This window comes from Euprymna scolopes, chromosome 45 (assembly GCF_053919585.1).
Source record: "Euprymna scolopes isolate OS-2025 chromosome 45, ASM5391958v1, whole genome shotgun sequence".
Lineage (NCBI taxonomy): Eukaryota > Metazoa > Mollusca > Cephalopoda > Sepiida > Sepiolidae > Euprymna > Euprymna scolopes.
This window is the reverse complement of record NC_136526.1, coordinates 68,488,610-68,508,864: the sequence shown is the minus strand read 5'-3', so window position 1 is coordinate 68,508,864 and position 20,255 is coordinate 68,488,610. Positions and strand designations below refer to the sequence as shown.

The window sequence follows — 20,255 nt, the reverse complement described above, 5'->3', positions numbered from 1 at the left end:
GATAAGGGTTAAAGAGTGTACAGTAGCTAACAGGGCAATATCATAGTAGTCGTTAGAAGTGTAAATTTGGTAAATTGGATTACTTTAGGCTCATCAAAATGTTGTTTACATTGGACTTGAAGACGACCATATTGTAGTCAGCCGGAAAGCAGGACAACGGAACAGAGTTCCATAGGTGTGCAGTTCTAAAAAAAGAAGCGTTGTTCATAGAATCTACGTTTACGTTTAGGCACAAGTAAAGAGTGGGGAAATTATTGATAGTGGTTTCAGATAGACGAGTGTTTTTCGTGAAAGTGTGACGACGGGGAGACCATAGATTGGCCCATAGACGAGCACTTGCCATGAAAATTATGATAAAGCAGAGAAAGGCTCGCAGCGTCTCTTTTAGGAATTGAGTTGTCTTATTTTACTCAAAATAACATGGCGGAGCAAAACACAAACTTGCTTGCTCATAAAACCTGATATTCTAGTTTTAAAAAACTATTTGATCAATTTATATGATTTTTGGAATATGACATTTTCGTTTTGTTACTGGTACGTACATCATAAAGATTTTTAGGTTGATTTCTGGATAAGTAGCGCAAACTAAATTAGCGAACGTGCTTATTTCTAAAGGTGTCAACAACCACGTGACGGCGGCATTGGAGACGAACGGAGTCTCGCGAGAATCTACGAGAATTCGACGAGAGCAGTCGTGATATTCGTTATTCAAGTGTTTTATTACTTATTGCAGGGAAGAGAAAGGGGCATCCTCTACGAGGCTACGAAGTCTATTTTAAACCCTAAATATTTTTTCTTGTCTACATATCAATTTTATTACATTCATAGCTCATCTGATTTTAATATTACTTTTCAATTTCTATGTAAGGTTTGTGTCACCTACCTTGTGTGTCTTCTCTTATCAATATAAAATTCCAATTGTCATTTCTAAACAGTGAAGCCTAGGCCTGAAGCAAAGGTACAAAGACGTTTTATATTGTCTTTAAAACGACGACTGACATCGTTGAAATATAATAATTGAGAGATTATTTTGCAAAATAAGGCACAGTGCGACAGTGACGTAAGGAGCTACTAATGGAATAAACTTTACAGGGATATTATGTAGGGAGCTAGGCATCGAGATATTTGTTCATATTACACTTGAACTTCTGCATGTCAGTACAGCCAGGAAAGCAGGGACCTGGATGAGAATTCCAAAGACTAGTCGTTCGAAGGAAAAAAATATTGGAATAGAAGACTTTACAGCCACTAGAGGTTTCGACATTGTAAGGGTGTGATTTTGCTGCTTGTTAGGTTAGTCGGGAGCATTTTTCTCTCAGCTACAAAGAAAGTCCTTTGTGTGGTAACAATTACGAAAGATAGAAAGAAAGACGGACGGGTTGAGAATTATTTTGTACTTACTGATGTGGTATGAGATTTCAATCAACGCAGGTTTTTATTTTTTTTTAGAAACATCGAAATATTTAAGCAATTACATCGAAATATTTAAGCAATTACGTCGAAATATTTAAGCAATGACGTCGAAATACTTAAGCAATTACGTCGAAATACTTAAGCAATTACATCGAAATACTTAAGCAATTACGTCGAAATACTTAAGCAATTACATCGAAATATTTAAGCAATTGCGTCGAAATATTTAAGCAATTACATCGAAATATTTAAGCAATTACATCGAAATGCTTTAGCAATTACGTCGAAATACTTAAGCAATTACGTCGAAATACTTAAGCAATTACATCGAAATATTTAAGCAATTACGTCGAAAAACTTAAGCAATTACATCGAAATAATTAAGCAATTGCATCGAAATACTTAAGCAATTACATCGAAATATTTAAGCAATTGCATCGAAATATTTAAGCAATTACGTCGAAATATTTAAGCAATTGCATCGAAATATTTAAGCAATTACGTCGAAATACTTAAGCAATTGCATCGAAATATTTAAGCAATTACGTCGAAATATTTAAGAAATTACATCGAAATACTTAAGCAATTACATCGAAATATTTAAGCAATTGCATCGAAATATTTAAGCAATTACGTCGAAATATTTCAGCAATTACATCGAAATATTTAAGCAATTACATCGAAATATTTAAGCAATTGCATCGAAATATTTAAGCAATTGCATCGAAATATTTAAGCAATTACGTCGAAATACTTAAGCTATTACATCGAAATATTTAAGCAATTGCATCGAAATATTTAAGCAATTGCATCGAAATATTTAAGCAATTACATCGAAATATTTAAGCAATTACGTCGAAATACTTAAGCAATTGCATCGAAATATTTAAGCAATTGCATCGAAATATTTAAGCAATTACATCGAAATATTTAAGCAATTACGTCGAAATACTTAAGCAATTTAATCGAAATATTTAAGCAATTACATTGAAATATTTAAGCAATTACATCGAAATACTTAAGCAATTGCATCAAAATACTTAAGCAATTACGTCGAAATACTTAAGCAATTACATCGAAATATTTAAGCAATTACGTCGAAATACTTAAGCAATTGCATCGAAATATTTAAGCAATTGCATCGAAATATTTAAGCAATTACATCGAAATATTTAAGCAATTGCATCGAAATACTTAAGCAATTACATCGAAATATTTAAGCAATTACATCGAAATACTTAAGCAATTACATCGAAATATTTAAGCAATTACATTGAAATATTTAAGCAATTACATCGAAATACTTAAGCAATTACATCGAAATATTTAAGCAATTACGTCGAAATACTTAAGCAATTACATCGAAATATTTAAGCAATTACGTCGAAATACTTAAGCAATTACATCGAAATACTTAAACAATTACGTCGAAATACTTAAGCAATTACGTCGAAATACTTAAGCAATTACGTCGAAATACTTAAGAAATTACATCGAAATACTTAAGCAATTACGTCGAAATACTTAAGCAATTACGTCGAAATACTTAAGCAATTACGTCGAAATACTTCAGCAAACTCGAAAAGAGTTCGCTCCCTTTGTTTGAAATTTAAGCTTGCATTGTAATGTCATTTATATTTAAAATAAAAGTCCTCTCGGGTAGGTTAGTTTAAATATCTGCACAAAAAGATAACTTATTATCTGAAATAATGTTCCGAGAGGGTTTCTTATAGAGAGGAATTTATTTCCTCATTTTCCTGCAAGAATAACCTGAAAAAAATACACATAATTATTCGTTTAATAACGTTCTCTGATTAGGAAAGAAGTCCATTACAAAAAAAAAAAAAAAACTTCCTCGTTTCTTCTTTGAGTCAGGATATAAATGTCCTTTTGTTTTGACTTAGCAAACTTGAGGCTTATCCATTTTTTCAAGCCTTTGAAGAAAATATCTAGTTATAGCGATAGACACTTCCAATTCAGTCTTTCCTAGTGAGAATATAAAACAGAGACAGGGAGATATATGTTCACATTACACTTGAACTTCTGCATGTCAGTACAGGTAGGAAAGCAGTGGCTCGGGAGGGAATTCCAAAGCCTAGTAGTTCGAGGGAAGAAGCTGTTCAGGTAGAAGACTTTACAGCATCTAGGAATTTCGACAGTGTAGGGGTGGGATTTTGTTGCTTTTTTCATTTCTAGTGGACGACTAGTGGCTTTGTAGAGATGCGTGGGCTTTTCAGATACACGTAAATTTCTAGCCTGGGAGAGAAGACCCACCTTCTTTGCAGCAGTCTTGGCAATGACCTCAATGTATTTGTTGTGGTGTTAAATGGTAATAAAAACGAAAGGAACACAAGACTCTTAGAACCAAACATGTATTCACATATATTACAGGCAAGGCGGGTTGAGCAATACCATTCCTCAACTGTTGGACGTTTGCATACGGCCTCTTTGGCCGCGTACCAATCTCTGACTCCAGGCACTGGTACTCGTTACCGGATGTGACGTCACGAGATGAAGTGACGTCATAAGATTGTCCATTAATCCCATGGAGGGGCGACAGTATTTGTTCCAAATCATGTTTTTTGTGAAAATTAAACTGTAGAGCTTAAGAGGGGTACTTCCAAATAGTGTATCATTAGCCATGGCAGTTAGTAGTTGGTAGTGTTGCGGGGAGGCCTGAAGGTGGTTAGCCAACTGACCGTGCAACTAAATATATATCAGACACAAGGACAAGGAATGAAACAACAGGACAAAGAAGAAATGACAAACTCTGGTGGTTTAGTTTAAAGACGAAGATTCGCCTTTTATTTAAACAAACGAAAGGGTGGCAAATGCAAATTTGTTCACTGGGCGATGCTGGTCCGAGATCCGTCGCCGGTGTATTCGGTAAGGGGGATGCTTGTCGGTTCGCCATAAGCTGGAATGACGTCGGAGGAATCGGCGTGGTAACTGATGCGGGTGATTGTTTGACTTGGGTCCGACTGAGATGTTACTGATACGTTAGCCTCAGGCTATGAGAGGAACGGACGGACAATTGGCAACACTGAGTTTTCAGCATCCACTAGGTACGGACGGGCGCTCGGATCGGACTGACACTGAAGGAAGAAGTCAGTGTATGAGAGGTACAGAAGAACGAATAAGCAAACACTGAGGGTTCAGTGTTCATCAAGTACGGACGGACGCTCGGATCGGACTGACACTGAAGGAAGAAGTCAGTGTATGAGAGGTACAGACGAACGAATTAGCAACGCTGAGGGTTCAGCGTTCATCAAGTACGGACGGACGCTCGGATCGGACTGACACTGAAGGAAGAAGTCAGTGTATGAGAGGTACAGACGAACGAATTAGCAACACTGAGGGTTCAGTGTTCATCAAGTACGGACGGACGCTCGGATCGGACTGACACTGAAGGAAGAAGTCAGTGTATGAGAGGTACAGACGAACGAATTAGCAACACTGAGGGTTCAGTGTTCATCAAGTACGGACGGACGTTCGGATCGGACTGACACTGAAGGAAGAAGTCAGTGTATGAAAGGTACAGACGACATGGAGGCCAGAGTCGTGGTGATGATGTGGACTTCTACGGCGTGGAGACCGGAGCCACTGTAGTGGTAGTGGACTTCTACGGCGTGGAGACCGGAGCCACTGTAGTGGTAGTGGACTTCTACGGCGTGGAGACCGGAGCCACTGTAGTGGTAGTGGACTGGACTGCTACAGTGGTGAGACTGGAGTCACAGTGATTGCGCGAGCGTCGAACGGTTAGGGAACCGTGAGCAAGTGCAGAGCTTTGCCGAAAAAACCAAGCCAACGAGCGGCGAAAATATCGCCGAAAATATTCAGAGGGCTGCTAGATACCGGGGACGGGCAGGAAATTGTTTCTATTTATAAACAACAGTTAATATTAATTCCCGTATGTGTTCTTTACGAGCAGTCGATGCTGAAGGATTTCGTTGTTTGTATTTCAAAGTTTTTTCCAGGAAATTAAAGTTTGTTGTTTTTGTTATTGTTGTAGAAAAGATGTTTTTTTTAAATTTCTTTTCTACAACGGGGCCCTGAAATCACGTGACAGCCGCCGACATTGCTGCTGCTGATGATTTTTGGCGAAAGGCCCTCAATTGGTTGTCGTCTGTCGCGCTGTTGTTGTTGTTGTTGTTGTTGTTTACTTGCTACTGCTGATTTCGGTAGAGTCTATTAATTGCTGTTCGTTTGTAATGCTGTCGTTGTTGTTGTTGTTGTTTACTTGCTACTGCTGATTTTTGGTAGAGTCTATTAATTGCTGGTCGTTTGTAATGCCGTCGTTGTTGTTGTTGTTGTTTACTTGCTACTGCTGATTTTGGTAGAGTCTATTAATTGCTGGTCGTTTGTAATGCCGTCGTTGTTGTTGTTGTTGTTTACTTGCTACTGCTGATTTTGGTAGAGTCTATTAATTGCTGGTCGTTTGTAATGCCGTCGTTGTTGTTGTTGTTGTTTGTTAGCGGCCAAGCCGCGACAGTAGTGTACCTGTTTATTTGCATTCTTATGAAGACAGAGTTAGACACAAGGTCAATTTAAATGTGTGTCTATGTGGTGGTGGTGGTGGTGGTGGTGGCGGCGTTGAAAAATAACTGATTAAATTTTATATTTTATATTTATTTTTTATTTTTGGAATCCTTTGAAATGAATCATCTTAATTGTTTTCACCGGGAACTATAGAGACTCACCGCCTCTATTCACAGCACCACGGGCCATGTCGCGGTTAATCATCTTAAAAAGGCCAGAGGATGAGTTGGTCGAAAAGTGGGAATAAAAAACAGTCACTATAAGGATAAGGATAACAGTCCGCACATATTAAAATTTGTAAAAAAAAAAAAAAAAAAAAAAACATTCAGCAACAAATGAGATTAAAAATCACGTCGATTCAACCAAAATGACAATTAATTATTCCGATAACTGCGAACAAATACTAAAACCTTCTCATCCATTCGGCCACTGTCATGTGTTTCTCCTGCAGTCTCAAGCAGGTCTTCATCAGAATTGCAATATTAATGTCTACTATTCCGACGTTCGCAGCGGGATTTTTCGATTTTTCAGTGTAAACTCGTGACGTGCTCGTAGATAATTCTGCCTCCTGTCAACAGTTTGTAATGATGTCATCATATGAGACGCCCACCACGACGTCGGGGGAGCAGGTGGCTGTCTGCTGCAATACAAACATGTTTAATGATAACTATACCTTTTGTTGCGCGTAAATTCGGCCTTTGTTTTCAAGAACGTCGTAGAATCCTTCTTTTTCTTTCTCTTTCTCTGTATATATCTGTTTCTTTCTTTTTTTTATTACTTTCTGTTCCTGCCCCTTCCTCCCGCTTTGTTTATCTCGCTATTCTCCTCTCTCTTTCTCTCCTCCTTTCTCTTTATTTCTTCCTTTATTTATTTGTCCTTTCTATCCTTTTTTCACTGTTTTTTTTATTCAATTTACCTTTCTTTCCTCATGTGTTTCTTCCTTTCGATCTTTTAAATGTTTTAGTTCACATTGCAACAGAAACAGCCGAATCTTGAGTCAGACTTTTCACCCTCACCAGGTCCCAGCTTGGTCCTACTCTCTCCGCCTTTTGCGTATTTCTTTTTTTTTTGTCCTGAAATTATAAAAATTGGTCTGTCAACTCATAAGATGTTTCGCAATGGCATACCTAATTTTTAAGAGTCTGCGACAATTTTAAATGTCTCTACAAAAAATGTGGAAATTTATTCTAAGGAAACTGTACTTTACAGATAAAAATATTTATGGTAGAAATGTATCGGGAATGCGAGCTAAGAATGTCAGAACATCTATACATATATAAAAGTGAAAATGTATGTTCGCTTTCTGTGTATGTCCAATAAAGGTTTTTTTTTTAGAGAAGCGGTCGGTCGCCTAACAACTTTTTAAAACTTTTTATATCACATGTAAATCGTAATATCTAAGAGTTAACAACGGAGCTCGCCTGTCTATTTAATTTGCTCGACTTCGGGAAGATAAATATTCAACATTTTTTGCTCGCCGCATGTAGGTTAGGCTTTTTCCTATAATCTTCCCTCTACCCCCACCGTCTTGGAGGAAAAAAATATTCCCGCACTAAATGAAATGCTACCCTGCAGTCAAAAGTTGAACTCATTAAGTCATTAAAACGTGCACCCGCCAAATCCAAGTAATTAAATAAATTCAAACGTTTTTCCGTTAGCATCTCGCGGTGGCCCAATGGTTAAAACCGTCGCACTCTTTTTTTTTACACTTTAATTTACAACTTTGCCTCAAGGCTTCGGGCTCGATCCTCATACTTACCTACCAAAACATTTTTTTTATTTTTACCCCCCCCCCGGAGTTTTGGTTTACCCAAAACCATACACACCTCCAAACACCCGGGCAACGCCGGGTACCCCTCGCTAGTAAAAAAAAACGATGGCATTAGGTCATGTGTACGTGTATTTATGACGTAATTATATAGTTTGAAGATACAAGTTTTAGTTTAGAGTTAAGAGTCGGAGGAATGATTTGGCTAAATTAGCACAGAAGATATCGTCTCCGCGTTTGGAAGCTGGGTGAAACTTGACCATAGCCAGATGTAAACGATAACTCCAAAACGCAAATAAAACTATATTGTTGTTGGTTTATTCGGACAGAGGATGAACTTGGACAATGAGAAGAGAAAATACTGGTGTTAATAAACTGTTGTATTGTATGGTTTTATATAATAGAAATATATTATACTTCTTCTTCTTCTTCTTCTTCTTCTTCTTCTTCTTCCTTTTCTCCTCTTTCTTATTCATTCTTCTCGTTATATTTTCTTTCTTTTCTCCTACTCTTCACACTTTTGTTATTATCTCCTTTCGTAAATTTATCTCTTTTTCTTTTTTGCGTTTTTTTAATTTTTTTTCTCACTTTTTTTTAGATGGTGTTTTTTCTCCATCTCGGTTTTTATTGTTTTAATTTTTCTTTATCTTGTTCCCCTTAATCTTTTACATATTTTTTCTTGTTAATCGTATCTCGAATGAACGTCATTTTCTCCGTTCTCACGTCCGTTCTCACGTCCGTTCTCACGCTCTTCCCTTTCCAGGTGTACCTCCACGATGCGTTCCAGTGTGGTCCCCACGCCAACTCATTGCCTCCTTTCACTTCACTCCTGGTCTTCGCTACTGACCAATCTGCTTTTACTCCTGTTGGTAGCGATGACCCGGATGCAGAGCCGAGTGGAGGCAGAGCTGGACTTCGGACACCACAGTAACATTGAGCTGCGGAAGTACATGAGGTATGTGAACCTCCGATTTCCAAACATCACGAAACTACATTCCATCGGCGAATCTGTGGAAGGTAAGTGACGAAGCTTTACTCTAATCCTACCACCTCGCTCACGTTTCTTCTTTTATTCCAATTGCGTCTGACGATAGACTTCACATCCCATTTCATGTAGAAGAAACCTCGCCATATGCGTTAGACACAGTACTCGCAGTTATATAGTCCGACGGACCTTCATATGAATCTGGCTGTATCAGGAAGAAAAGCTAACGTTTAAAATGATATTAGCTTCAAAATAAAATAGTATTTAGAGGTTTGTACTTATCTTTCTTAAGTGTATTTGCTAGATGACGTCACACGAAGTGGTAACAATGAAGTGCTAAATTACAGTCTGTATTATGATAATGATGTTCCCGTAGAACCTTGTTTCGTTGTTTTGTCATATAGTCGTCTATATTATATATGTACATTGTTACATATTCGCTCACATATCTGTATATAAACATGGGTAAGTGAGTCTACCAGCGAAAATGCGTCACCCAGCTCTATCCCATCAAATGAAAAGCTATGGGGGGGGGGGGAGATGTTCACGTTATACCGAGCTGTGTATGGGCTAATGGTCTTCATATTCCATGTGTGCTGACTGGAAGTGTTAGTGGCCGGTTAGCAAGCAGCATGCATATCAAAGGTGGAGGCGAATGAACACGGATCCGTAATCATAGTTATCTATATATATAAACGCGAACATGGGTGTGTTTGTGTGTGTTTGCGTGTGTGTGTGTGTGGGTGTGTGTGTGTGTGTGTGTGTTTGTATGTCGCGCTAAACTTTCGACACGGGCCACGGATTTTCGTCAGATCGGTATCAGTTTCAAGCTCGCACCTTCAGCAGACAAATATCGAAAAATTGTCCAAAAACATTCATTCCTTCACCCTCAACTGGACCCTTTTCTACAGTGAGGATAGCAAAAAAAATTGTTCCTTCATTTTACCCTTTTCTACTACTACTGCGACGATGACGTCATGTTTGACCTAGAAAACGTTGATGCTAGTTTAACTTACTGTTTTTTAAACGTTTTATTTTGTCAGTTCTTAGTCGTTTGTCTCTTTGGCGTTGGTGTAACGTGTCAGACTTAGTATTTTATAAATTCTTTTTTTTTGTTGTTGTTTGTTTTTATTTTTTGTTTTTTTTATAAAAGTCAACTAATTAATCAAGAAGAAAAGCGGAAGAAGAAATCACGACAGAGATCAGCAGAAATAAGAGTTACTAAAAGTTCTTAGTTGTAAGATGCAAGTCACGTGGGTTGATGCGCACCAATCTTAAAGTCAAAGTTCAAATTTTAATTTCTGAAGAAAAAGCAAACCTAGTTTATCAACAACTGATAAAAGTTGATACCAAGAAAGATCATTTCTTCGCCAACTTTTTCATTCAGATCGATAAAATCGGCAACTTTTTCATCCAGATCGATAAAGTCGCCAACTTTTTCATCCAGATCGATAAAGTCGCCAACTTTTTCATCCAGATCGATAAAGTCGCCAACTTTTTCGTCCAGATCGATAAAGTCGCCAACTTTTACATCCAGATCGATAAAATCGCCAACTTTAAGATCCAGATCGATAAAGTCGCCAACTTTTTCATCCAGATCGATAAAGTCCTAAAATGTTCCGCTCTGAAATACATAACAGCATGATTATTTCTTTGAATATATTGAAGGAACGATGCTCGCGTATTATAGCCTTATGCCTTCCTTGAATATGTCGAATTCACGGTGCTCAAATAATATGACCTTCCTTAAATATATCAAATACACTGTACTGTATTTAATGGATCATATAATATTGCGTTCTCCTCTCGCGAGAGGGGGGGGGCTACCACAGTGCAACAGATGTGCACTTTTAGAAATAATATATTCCGATTTTGAGTCGGCTTTTAATCTCTTATGACAAAATAATTCGTTTCGCGTCTTATTGAGACAATTAGAAGAATCAGTTGCTTTTCTATCTCTTTTATCTTTCAAGAATGTTTCTACAGAGATAAAAATTCTGTTTTATTTCCGTTTGCGTTTTCTTCGGCGGTTGACCGGAGCCGACACAATCATTTCTTTTCGAAAGTTGACGCAGGACTGATTTTTTAATTTCTTCAATCTATTACTCGCACGTGACATCCGCTTCTGTGCGCGCCTACTCGCCCAAAACGAAAGAGCTAATTTGATTGGACGATGGTTTGTTGCCAATCTGAAAATCTAAACATACTTCGGACTCGCACGCCGCTAGTCTAGACGCTGGTAATGATACTTGATCGTGGAGTTCATCATGAAACATGAACGACACAAAATATAATGCGTATGTTGTATAAGTGATTGCGTCGATTAGTGGATCGTCTAGTGTGTATAATGCGCTTCTTTTAATGTACGTGTAATGCTCTCTTTTCTGCATTGTCAATATATAGTCTCAGTTCGTTTTCTTTGTGCTTGCGTGTATGAGTGTTTACACATAAACAAATACACATAGTTAACATTTTATGGAACATTCTTTAAACATCGCTGTCTGCGTGGAACACCAACAAAGGGAAGCATGCCTTCTAATGGTTGGCCTTGATTGAAGGGTCTATAATACGCTGTAAGATGACTGTTTCTTCCCTCCAAAGCAAACGCCAAGCTTCGGTTATAATTATATATCCTTATTTTTTTCTTCAACTCGGAGTTTTCAACGCTCACTTTGACTTCTACATCCTACTATATTGCGCGCGTTAGCTAACATGAGCGTAAAGTTATAATGTATCTATTCCACGTTATGTCCTCAGTCAATTGACTTTGACTCATCTTCTTTCCTCCATGTTTTACGATCATATATTATAACCGTTTCTTTGTTATATGCTATGCAAACCTTACGTCACAGGTAATTCTTGTTATTGTTGTAAAACTCTGCTGATCCTGACTGGTACAATACTATCATTCTCTTACCTGGACTTCTTTACAATTCAAAGTTTCTCTGACTGGATGGATACTGTCTATTCCTGCTTGGACCAACTGAATTTATATTCGCAATTTAATTAGTTTCTTCTCTGTGCGACAGAGTTATTTCTTTAAACATCCAATTTTTCTAAACGCAAGATTTGTTTTGTCCTTTACTCCTGATCTGAAATGGAACACGTACATCAAGTCTGTTGCCAAAGTCGCTGGTAAGATGATGGGATCCTTCTACCGCTCCAGAAGATATCTCACTGCTGATGCAATTCTCTATCTATATAAAAGCCAAGTACGTCCAAGGATGGAATACTGCTGTCATATACGGGCAAGAGCTGCTAAAAACAGCCTATCCTGCCTTGACAGAGTACAAAATAGACTTTGTGGCTTAGTGGGGGATGCCCTTTTCTCCTCCCTGCAACCTATCTCCCACAGAAAAACGTTGCGAGCCTATCCTTATTTTATCGTTATTTCCATGGCAGGTGCTCGTCTGAACTCCAATCTCTGGTCCCCCCTCGCCAATCTTTCACGAAAAACCCCCGTCTAGCTGAATCCACCTCTTTATCAAAACGTAGATTCCATGAACAAAGCTTCTTTCTTAGAACTGAACGCCTGTGGAACTCTGTTCCGTCTGCCTGCTTCCCACCTGACTACAACCTGGATGTCTTCAAGTCCAACATAAACAAATTCCTAATGAACCACCCTCTTAAGTAAACACTTCATTAAATCTCCACACTAACGTCCTGTACTTGCAATAACCCTTATCCCTGAGTCGCTTGCGGACCTTGATAAGTGGTGACCACCGTGTAAAAAAAAAGAATGGTCGCAACTCTCAACTGTCATCACAACCATTGCAATTATCACAACAATCACGGGCGAAATACAAAGTGACATCTAGCAACAAGTTTAAATTATTTAATCTAGCCAATTTTTTATATCATTTTCTTCGAATCGCAATTCTGATGTTTAGTAGAATTGTTTTTGGATTACCCGGACTAATGTTTTTATCTGGAATGTTGCTTGCACAACTCGTCGGCCGGTGTAATCTCCGGCCTTCTTCGAGTGTATAAATCGCCGGGTTGGATATGGGAATAGAGTCAAACGGCATCTTATATACCTGAAAACACATACGAAACCCCGGAAGTATAAAACTAACCCTTTCCCAATATCAAAATACATTGCGACTTAAATACTTGAATAAGATTCCGTTTGAAATACAAATATAATTCTTGTTTTAATAGAAAAACGAATTCAGTTCGAAATTCCATGTATATTCTTGAATTCGACAAAAGATTCGTAAGTTTAATGTTTCCTATTTTACGTAACATTTTCTGACTTCTTCAATGAAGAATTGTTGCTCGACGAAATCATTATGAGTTCCGTTTTCACACTATTTGAACAATTATCATATATTATTATTATTATTATTATTATTATTATTATTATTATTATTATTATTATTATTATACACAATTATCATATATTGCAAAAGTATAATATATAATTATAATACACAATAATCATATATTATTATATTGCAAAAATTATCATATATTATTATAATGCTATACAAAAATCTAACTACATCAAACGGTTGCAAGATGGGATTTTTTAAATGAAATTTCGCGAATTTGACCTTTTTAAAAGCAGTTTGGCCTTCAAAAATAGTATTTAGCTTTTTTCAAAGCTAACATACAGATTAATTAAAGAAGAAACAAACAATCCCCCTCGCCAATCACCCGTCTAGCTGAAACCACTGTCAGTAATTTTCCCCACTCTATATGTGCCTAAACCAAAACGTAGATTCCATGAACAAAGCTTCTTTCTTAGAAGTGCACGCCTGTGGAACTCTCTTCCGTTTGCCTGTTTCCCACCTGACTACAACTTGGGTGTCTTCAAGTCAAACATAAAAAATTCCTGATGAACCGCTCCCTAAAGTAAGACACTTTATCAGATCTCCATTACTAACGATTACTGCGATATTGTCCCATTGATTACTGTACATACAATAACCCTTATCCCCGAGTGGCCTCCGGGCCTTGAGAAGTGGTGACTTCATGTAAAAAAGAAGACATACTATTATCAGATCTTTATCTTTACATTTGCAAGATAATGCGATCACTTTCCTATTATTTGTACAAGAATTTTGTTTTCAAAGTTTGTAAATTGTTATGTGTTCGCTATTGGATTTGCATAATTGTTTTAACTGCCTGCCTTTCATTACAACGTTATTAATAAACCAAGTCCGGAAAAACAAAATGTTTGCATAGATCGGCGCCATCTTTGTTTGTTCGGAAACTTCCGGTGAATCTCGAACGGCAAGTGTTTTTATTTTGTTTGCTTTATGGCATTCTACACAGTTTTCGGTTTCCCGTAAAAAATATGCCCATAAAAACTAATAGACAGAGAAAAATAAAAACAACTATATTTTAGATCTATTCTTTTTAATGCGGATATAGAAAAAAAATAAATGTAAAAAAAAATAAATGTAAAAAAAAAAATAAATGTAAAAAAAAATAAATGTAAAAAAAAAAATAAATGTAAAAAAAAAAATGTATAATTATTTTTCTTGTCTTTTTCTTTGAATCTTAATTCTTTCCGACCGCTTTTTTCTTTCTGAATAACCTATTGAAAGAAATGAAGTTTAAAAAAATCTTTATAACGCCCAATTTATATCATATTTAATGCTTATATAAAACAAATTGTTTCATTTTTTAGGTAGTTGTCAGGGATTGAATGAAGATCAACAAATATTTCACACTCCTACGACGTGCTTGCAATAACATTTTTGAACAGGAATTTAAAATTGTCGTAGATTAATTTATTTATTTGTTTATTGCGGACTATTACCTCATCTTTTTAGTTGTTTCACGACGTTTCGGCCAACTATTCATCTGGCCTTCGTCAGGTGGTAACCGCGACGGGATAGGAGTTCCGAATCTTCTAACTGCATCCTCCACAATTACTGCCTTCCATAGTTGTTGTCGTCTCACCAGGTTTTTGCCCAAGTAGAATCTGGCCGGCTTCGGGTAGGATTGAAACCGCTATCTTCAATTGTGCCCTAAACAGAAACATTCATTTCGAACGCGCACCTGTCATATCAAAGAATTAACTATTGATTTTATATGCTTTTCCTTTACTGCCTGTGCGTTTACCATGGCTTGAATTTAAGTTTAAAATGCAAAAGTAAACTACCATTACGTCCAAGTAGCTATATGTTTTGTCATGACTACAAATGTGAGCTTTATTGTTCGGTTTCTTTGTCAACAAAGTTTGCAGTTGTTATTTTTTTTCGTGGTTGTATCTTGTCTGATTTGAGTAGCAATACTCAATTATTTCAATTATGATTTAAACATGTGTCACGTATGAATATTGGCAAACATCCGGTCACGCATGCGTTATTGATAGAGTTTCCTCTTAACGAGAGACTTATTTTGGAATTATAATTGCCATGACGACGGCAGTAAAGTGGATCGTTTGAATTGCGTGTGAATAACGATGAGACGACGGTGTTTGGAATCTAATTATGATTTGCCAGTTTTGTCAGGATAATTATGGTGCGTCTGTCCGCCAAACAATTACTGCACGACGCTTTTCCATCGGCAGTTTTGTGGATGAAAAACAGAAGAGGTTTCGATAGCGAGAAAAGTCTATGTTTGTCATCACGGAAGTCGGGATATAATGAAGGAAAATATGTATTCGTGATGATTTTTATACGTGTGAATATGTAAAAGAAAAGATTAGAAGACGAACTGAAAAGAAAATTACGAATATTAATGAGAGAAAACAAGGTATTTTATGATAGAAAAAAGATGATAATCTAACAGACCGTGGCCTTACGGTAACGAAGAGTCGAGTATGTTAGCTACATTAAATATATATTTCATAGCTAAAAAAACAATTTTAGAAAGCTTTGGAAACGAAAAGATAAATGTTTGATAAGAAAAATTAAGAACAGTAAATAATAACATTGATTCAATTTGCAGACGTCAAAGATTACGTAATTGTAATTTCGGAAGTGCAATATAGGTTAACGAACCGACAGTACAGATGGAGTTTGGTGTCGTTTGCTTGATGATAGCTTCGGCTCTTGTATGTTTAAGTTATGCAATGTGTCTAGAGTGCACTTTATCATAGAGACGTCGTTTCAAAGGCTTTAAAGCTACAAAAACAGACGTGGTAAAATTAATGCAAACGCTGTTCTGTGCCCCGGAATTTATATTTATTTTTTTCTACATAGTTATCACCATCTTCGATTTATTTTGCCAGAAATAATATTAATAGAAACCATCACTCTCGAAATCGACCTCGTGTTTGCTATGCCTGTAAAATGGCAGCAGAAAATGTAGAAAAGAAAAGACAAGCATGATTTTGTAGGTCGCTCATTGGTGAACGTGAGCTATTAATTTGCATATGTGCACAATTGGTAACTGTTAAATCGGAAGAATTCTAAAGCAGGGTTGAGTGGAGTTTTTGTTGGACAGCTTAGAACGAGAACGAACGATGGAAGAAGATACGCAAGTTGAGGAAAGAAAGGAAAAAGGACTTTCGTGCGTTGTATCAGAAAATTTTTTTTTATTTGGTTTGTATATATATACGGATATATATATATATGTACATATATATACGGATATATTACATACATGATCTGAAAGTTTCATATTTCCGTTGCAGATCTTGACAGTGCGATATTCTTAAAAACTAACATCTGTCAGTGACGTGTTTCAGGAGCAGAGATCAGTGACGTGTTCCAGGAGCAGAGATGCGTCATTGAACTCTATAAAATTGAAATTTTATAGAGTTCAATGACCCATCTCTGCTCCTGAAACACGTCACTGACAGAGGTTAGTTTTTAGGAATATCGCACTGTCAAGATCTTCAACGGAAATATGAAACTTTCAGATCATGTATGTAATATATCCGTATATATATGTACATGTATATATATATATCCGTATATATATGTATATATCCATATATATATATATATATATATCCACGTATATACATATATATATGTATATACGGATATATATATATATATATATTCGTATATATATCCGTATATATATATCCCTATATATATATATATCCGTATATATATCCGTGTATATATATACATATATATCCGTGTGTGTGCATGCATATATATATATATATATATATATATATATATATATATATATATATATATATATATATATATCCGTGTATATATATAGACAATTTGATCATCCGATCTAATATTCGTTGTGCGTGTCTGTACATTTAAATACAGTTTATTACGGGACAATAATATACATAACTACCTTTACAACATAAAGGGCGAATAACACTGATTTTAATTTTAACATCTGGCCAATCAAGAAGAATACGTGGTCCATCTTGTCCTGACGGAAATCTACAATGTAAATTCTTCCCAAGAACGACAGAGTCTCCGATTTTATTTTGGTCACCTTTTTCTTCCAGAGTTTCCCGATTGGAAAGCTGCACGCTGGTCCATCGTTTTTTATATTCGAGCCATTTCGACCGGTCGGCTCCTAAACTCTAACTCCTCTGTTCGACGACTTAGCTCTAAATTATTTCCACATCCCTCAAAAAGACTGTTCCCCTGTAAATGACGTCATTAATATACGTCACAAAGATAATTACTTGATGTTTTACATGTAATTATTTCGGTTAGATTCTGAGAGAAGTTTTCTTATACTTCCTAGATGGTAATATCTCAGATTAAGGAATGGACATCGTCTCTCTTTTTTTTTTTTTTTTTTTTTTTGATCGAGTGTTCAAAAAATTACTTGGTTCAAATGTTTGTTTGTTTGTTTGTTTCTTACACAGTTCAATAATTGATGACGTTTCTTACACAGTTCAATAATTGATGACGTTTCTTACATAGTTCAATAATTGATGACGTTTCTTACACAGTTCAATAATTGATGACGTTTCTTACACAGTTCAATAATTGATGACGTTTCTTACACAATTCAATAATTAATGACGTTTCTTACACAGTTCAATAATTGATGACGTTTCTTACACAGTTCAAATATTGATGACGTTTCTTACACAATTCAATAATTGATGACGTTTCTTACACAGTTCAATAATTGATGACGTTTCTTACACAGTTCAAATATTGATGACGTTTCATACACAGTTCAGTAATTGATGACGTTTTTTACACAGTTCAATAATTGATGACGTTTCTTACACAGTTCAATAATTGATGACGTTTCTTACACAGTTCAATAATTGATGACGTTTCTTACACAGTTCAAATATTGATGACGTTTCTTACACAGTTCAATAATTGATGACGTTTCTTACACAGTTCAATAATTGATGACGTTTCTTACACAGTTCAATAATTGATGACGTTTCTCACGCAATTCAATAATTGATGACGTTTCTAACACAGTTCAATAATTGATTACGTTTCTTACACAGTTTAATAATTGATGACGTTTCTTACACAGTTCAATAATTGATAACGTGTCTTACACAATTCAATAATTGATGACGGTTCTTACACAGTTCAATAATTGAAACGTTTCTTACACAGTTCAATAATTGATGACGTTTCTTACACATTTCAATAATTGATGACGTTTCTTACACAATTCAATAATTGATGACGTTCCTTATACAGTTAAATAATTGATGACGTTTCTTACACAGTTCAATAATTGATGACGTTTTTTACACAGTTCAATAATTGATGACGTTTCTTACACAGTTCAACAATTGAAACGTTTCTTACACAGTTCAATAATTGATGACGTTTCTTACACAATTCAATAATTGATGACGTTTCTTACACAGTTCAAATATTGATGACGTTTCTTACACAGTTTAATAACTGATTACGTTTCTTACACAACTCAATAATTGATGACGTGTCTAACACAATTCAATAATTGATGACGTTTCTTACACAGTTCAATAATTGATGACGTTTCTTACACAGTTCAATAATTGATGACGTTTCTTACACAGTTCAATAATTGATGACGTTTCTTACACAATTCAATAATTAATGACGTTTCTTACACAGTTCAATAATTGATGACGTTTCTTACACAGTTCAAATATTGATGACGTTTCTTACACAATTCAATAATTGATGACGTTTCTTACACAGTTCAATAATTGATGACGTTTCTTGCACAGTTCAAATATTGATGACGTTTCTTACACAGTTCAGTAATTGATGACGTTTTTTACACAGTTCAATAATTGATGACGTTTCTTACACAGTTCAATAATTGATGACGTTTCTTACACAGTTCAATAATTGATGACGTTTCTTACACAGTTCAAATATTGATGACGTTTCTTACACATTTCAATAATTGATGACGTTTCTTACACAATTCAATAATTGATAACGTGTCTTACACAATTCAATAATTGATGACGGTTCTTACACAGTTCAATAATTGAAACGTTTCTTACACAGTTCAATAATTGATGACGTTTTTTACACATTTCAATAATTGATGACGTTTCTTACACAATTCAATAATTGATGACGTTCCTTATACAGTTAAATAATTGATGACGTTTCTTACACATTTCAATAATTGATGACGTTTTTTACACAGTTCAATAATTGATGACGTTTCTTACACAGTTCAACAATTGAAACGTTTCTTACACAGTTCAATAATTGATGACGTTTCTTACACAATTCAATAATTGATGACGTTTCTTACACAGTTCAAATATTGATGACGTTTCTTACACAGTTTAATAACTGATTACGTTTCTTACACAACTCAATAATTGATGACGTGTCTAACACAATTCAATAATTGATGACGTTTCTTACACATTTCAATAATTGATGACGTTTCTTACACAGTTCAATAATTGATGTCGTTTCTTACACAATTCAATAATTTATGACGTTTCTTACACAATTCAATAATTGATGACGTTTCTTACACAGTTCAATAATTGATGACGTTTCTTACACAGTTCAATAATTGATGACGTTTCTTACACAGTTCAATAATTGATGACGTTTATTACACAGTTCAATTGATGACGTTTCTTACACAATTTAATAATTGATGACGTTTCTTACACAATTCAATAATTGATGACGTTTCTTACACAATTCAATAATTGATGACGTTTCTTACACAGTTCAATAATTGATGACGTTTCTTACACAGTTCAATAATTGATGACGTTTCTTACACAATTCAATAATTGATGACGTTTCTTACACAGTTCAATAATTGATGTCGTTTCTTACACAATTCAATAATTGATGACGTTTCTTACACAGTTCAATAATTGATGACGTTTCTTGCACAATTCAATAATTGATGACGTTTCTTACACAATTCAATAATTGATGACGTTTCTTACACAATTCAATAATTGATGACGTTTCTTACACAGTTCAATAATTGATGACGTTTCTTACACAATTCAATAATTGATGACGTTTCTTACACAGTTCAATAATTGATGACGTTTCTTACACAGTTCAATAATTGATGACGTGTTCGATCTATGCTCCTCTTCTGTGAACCACAACTGCAACACGCGCATTGACATTACCGCATATCTCAAGAGAAATTCTCCGAATTCCCTGACGGGTGTTGGTCTTCAGGGCT

General features: G+C 35.6%; 1 protein-coding gene across 2 annotated transcripts in view; it reads left to right on the top strand.

Annotated features, from left to right (window-relative positions):
* The window catches only part of LOC145269875 (carboxypeptidase D-like), a 1,225,495-nt gene that overhangs the window by 700,614 nt on the left and 504,626 nt on the right, over positions 1–20,255 (top strand). For both annotated transcript variants that reach the window (XM_080125621.1, XM_080125622.1), the window contains exon 3: positions 8,484–8,737. In XM_080125621.1, coding sequence (XP_079981747.1) covers positions 8,497–8,737 — 241 coding nt within the window. In that variant the 5' untranslated portion in view covers positions 8,484–8,496. The remainder of the gene's footprint in view (positions 1–8,483; positions 8,738–20,255) is intronic.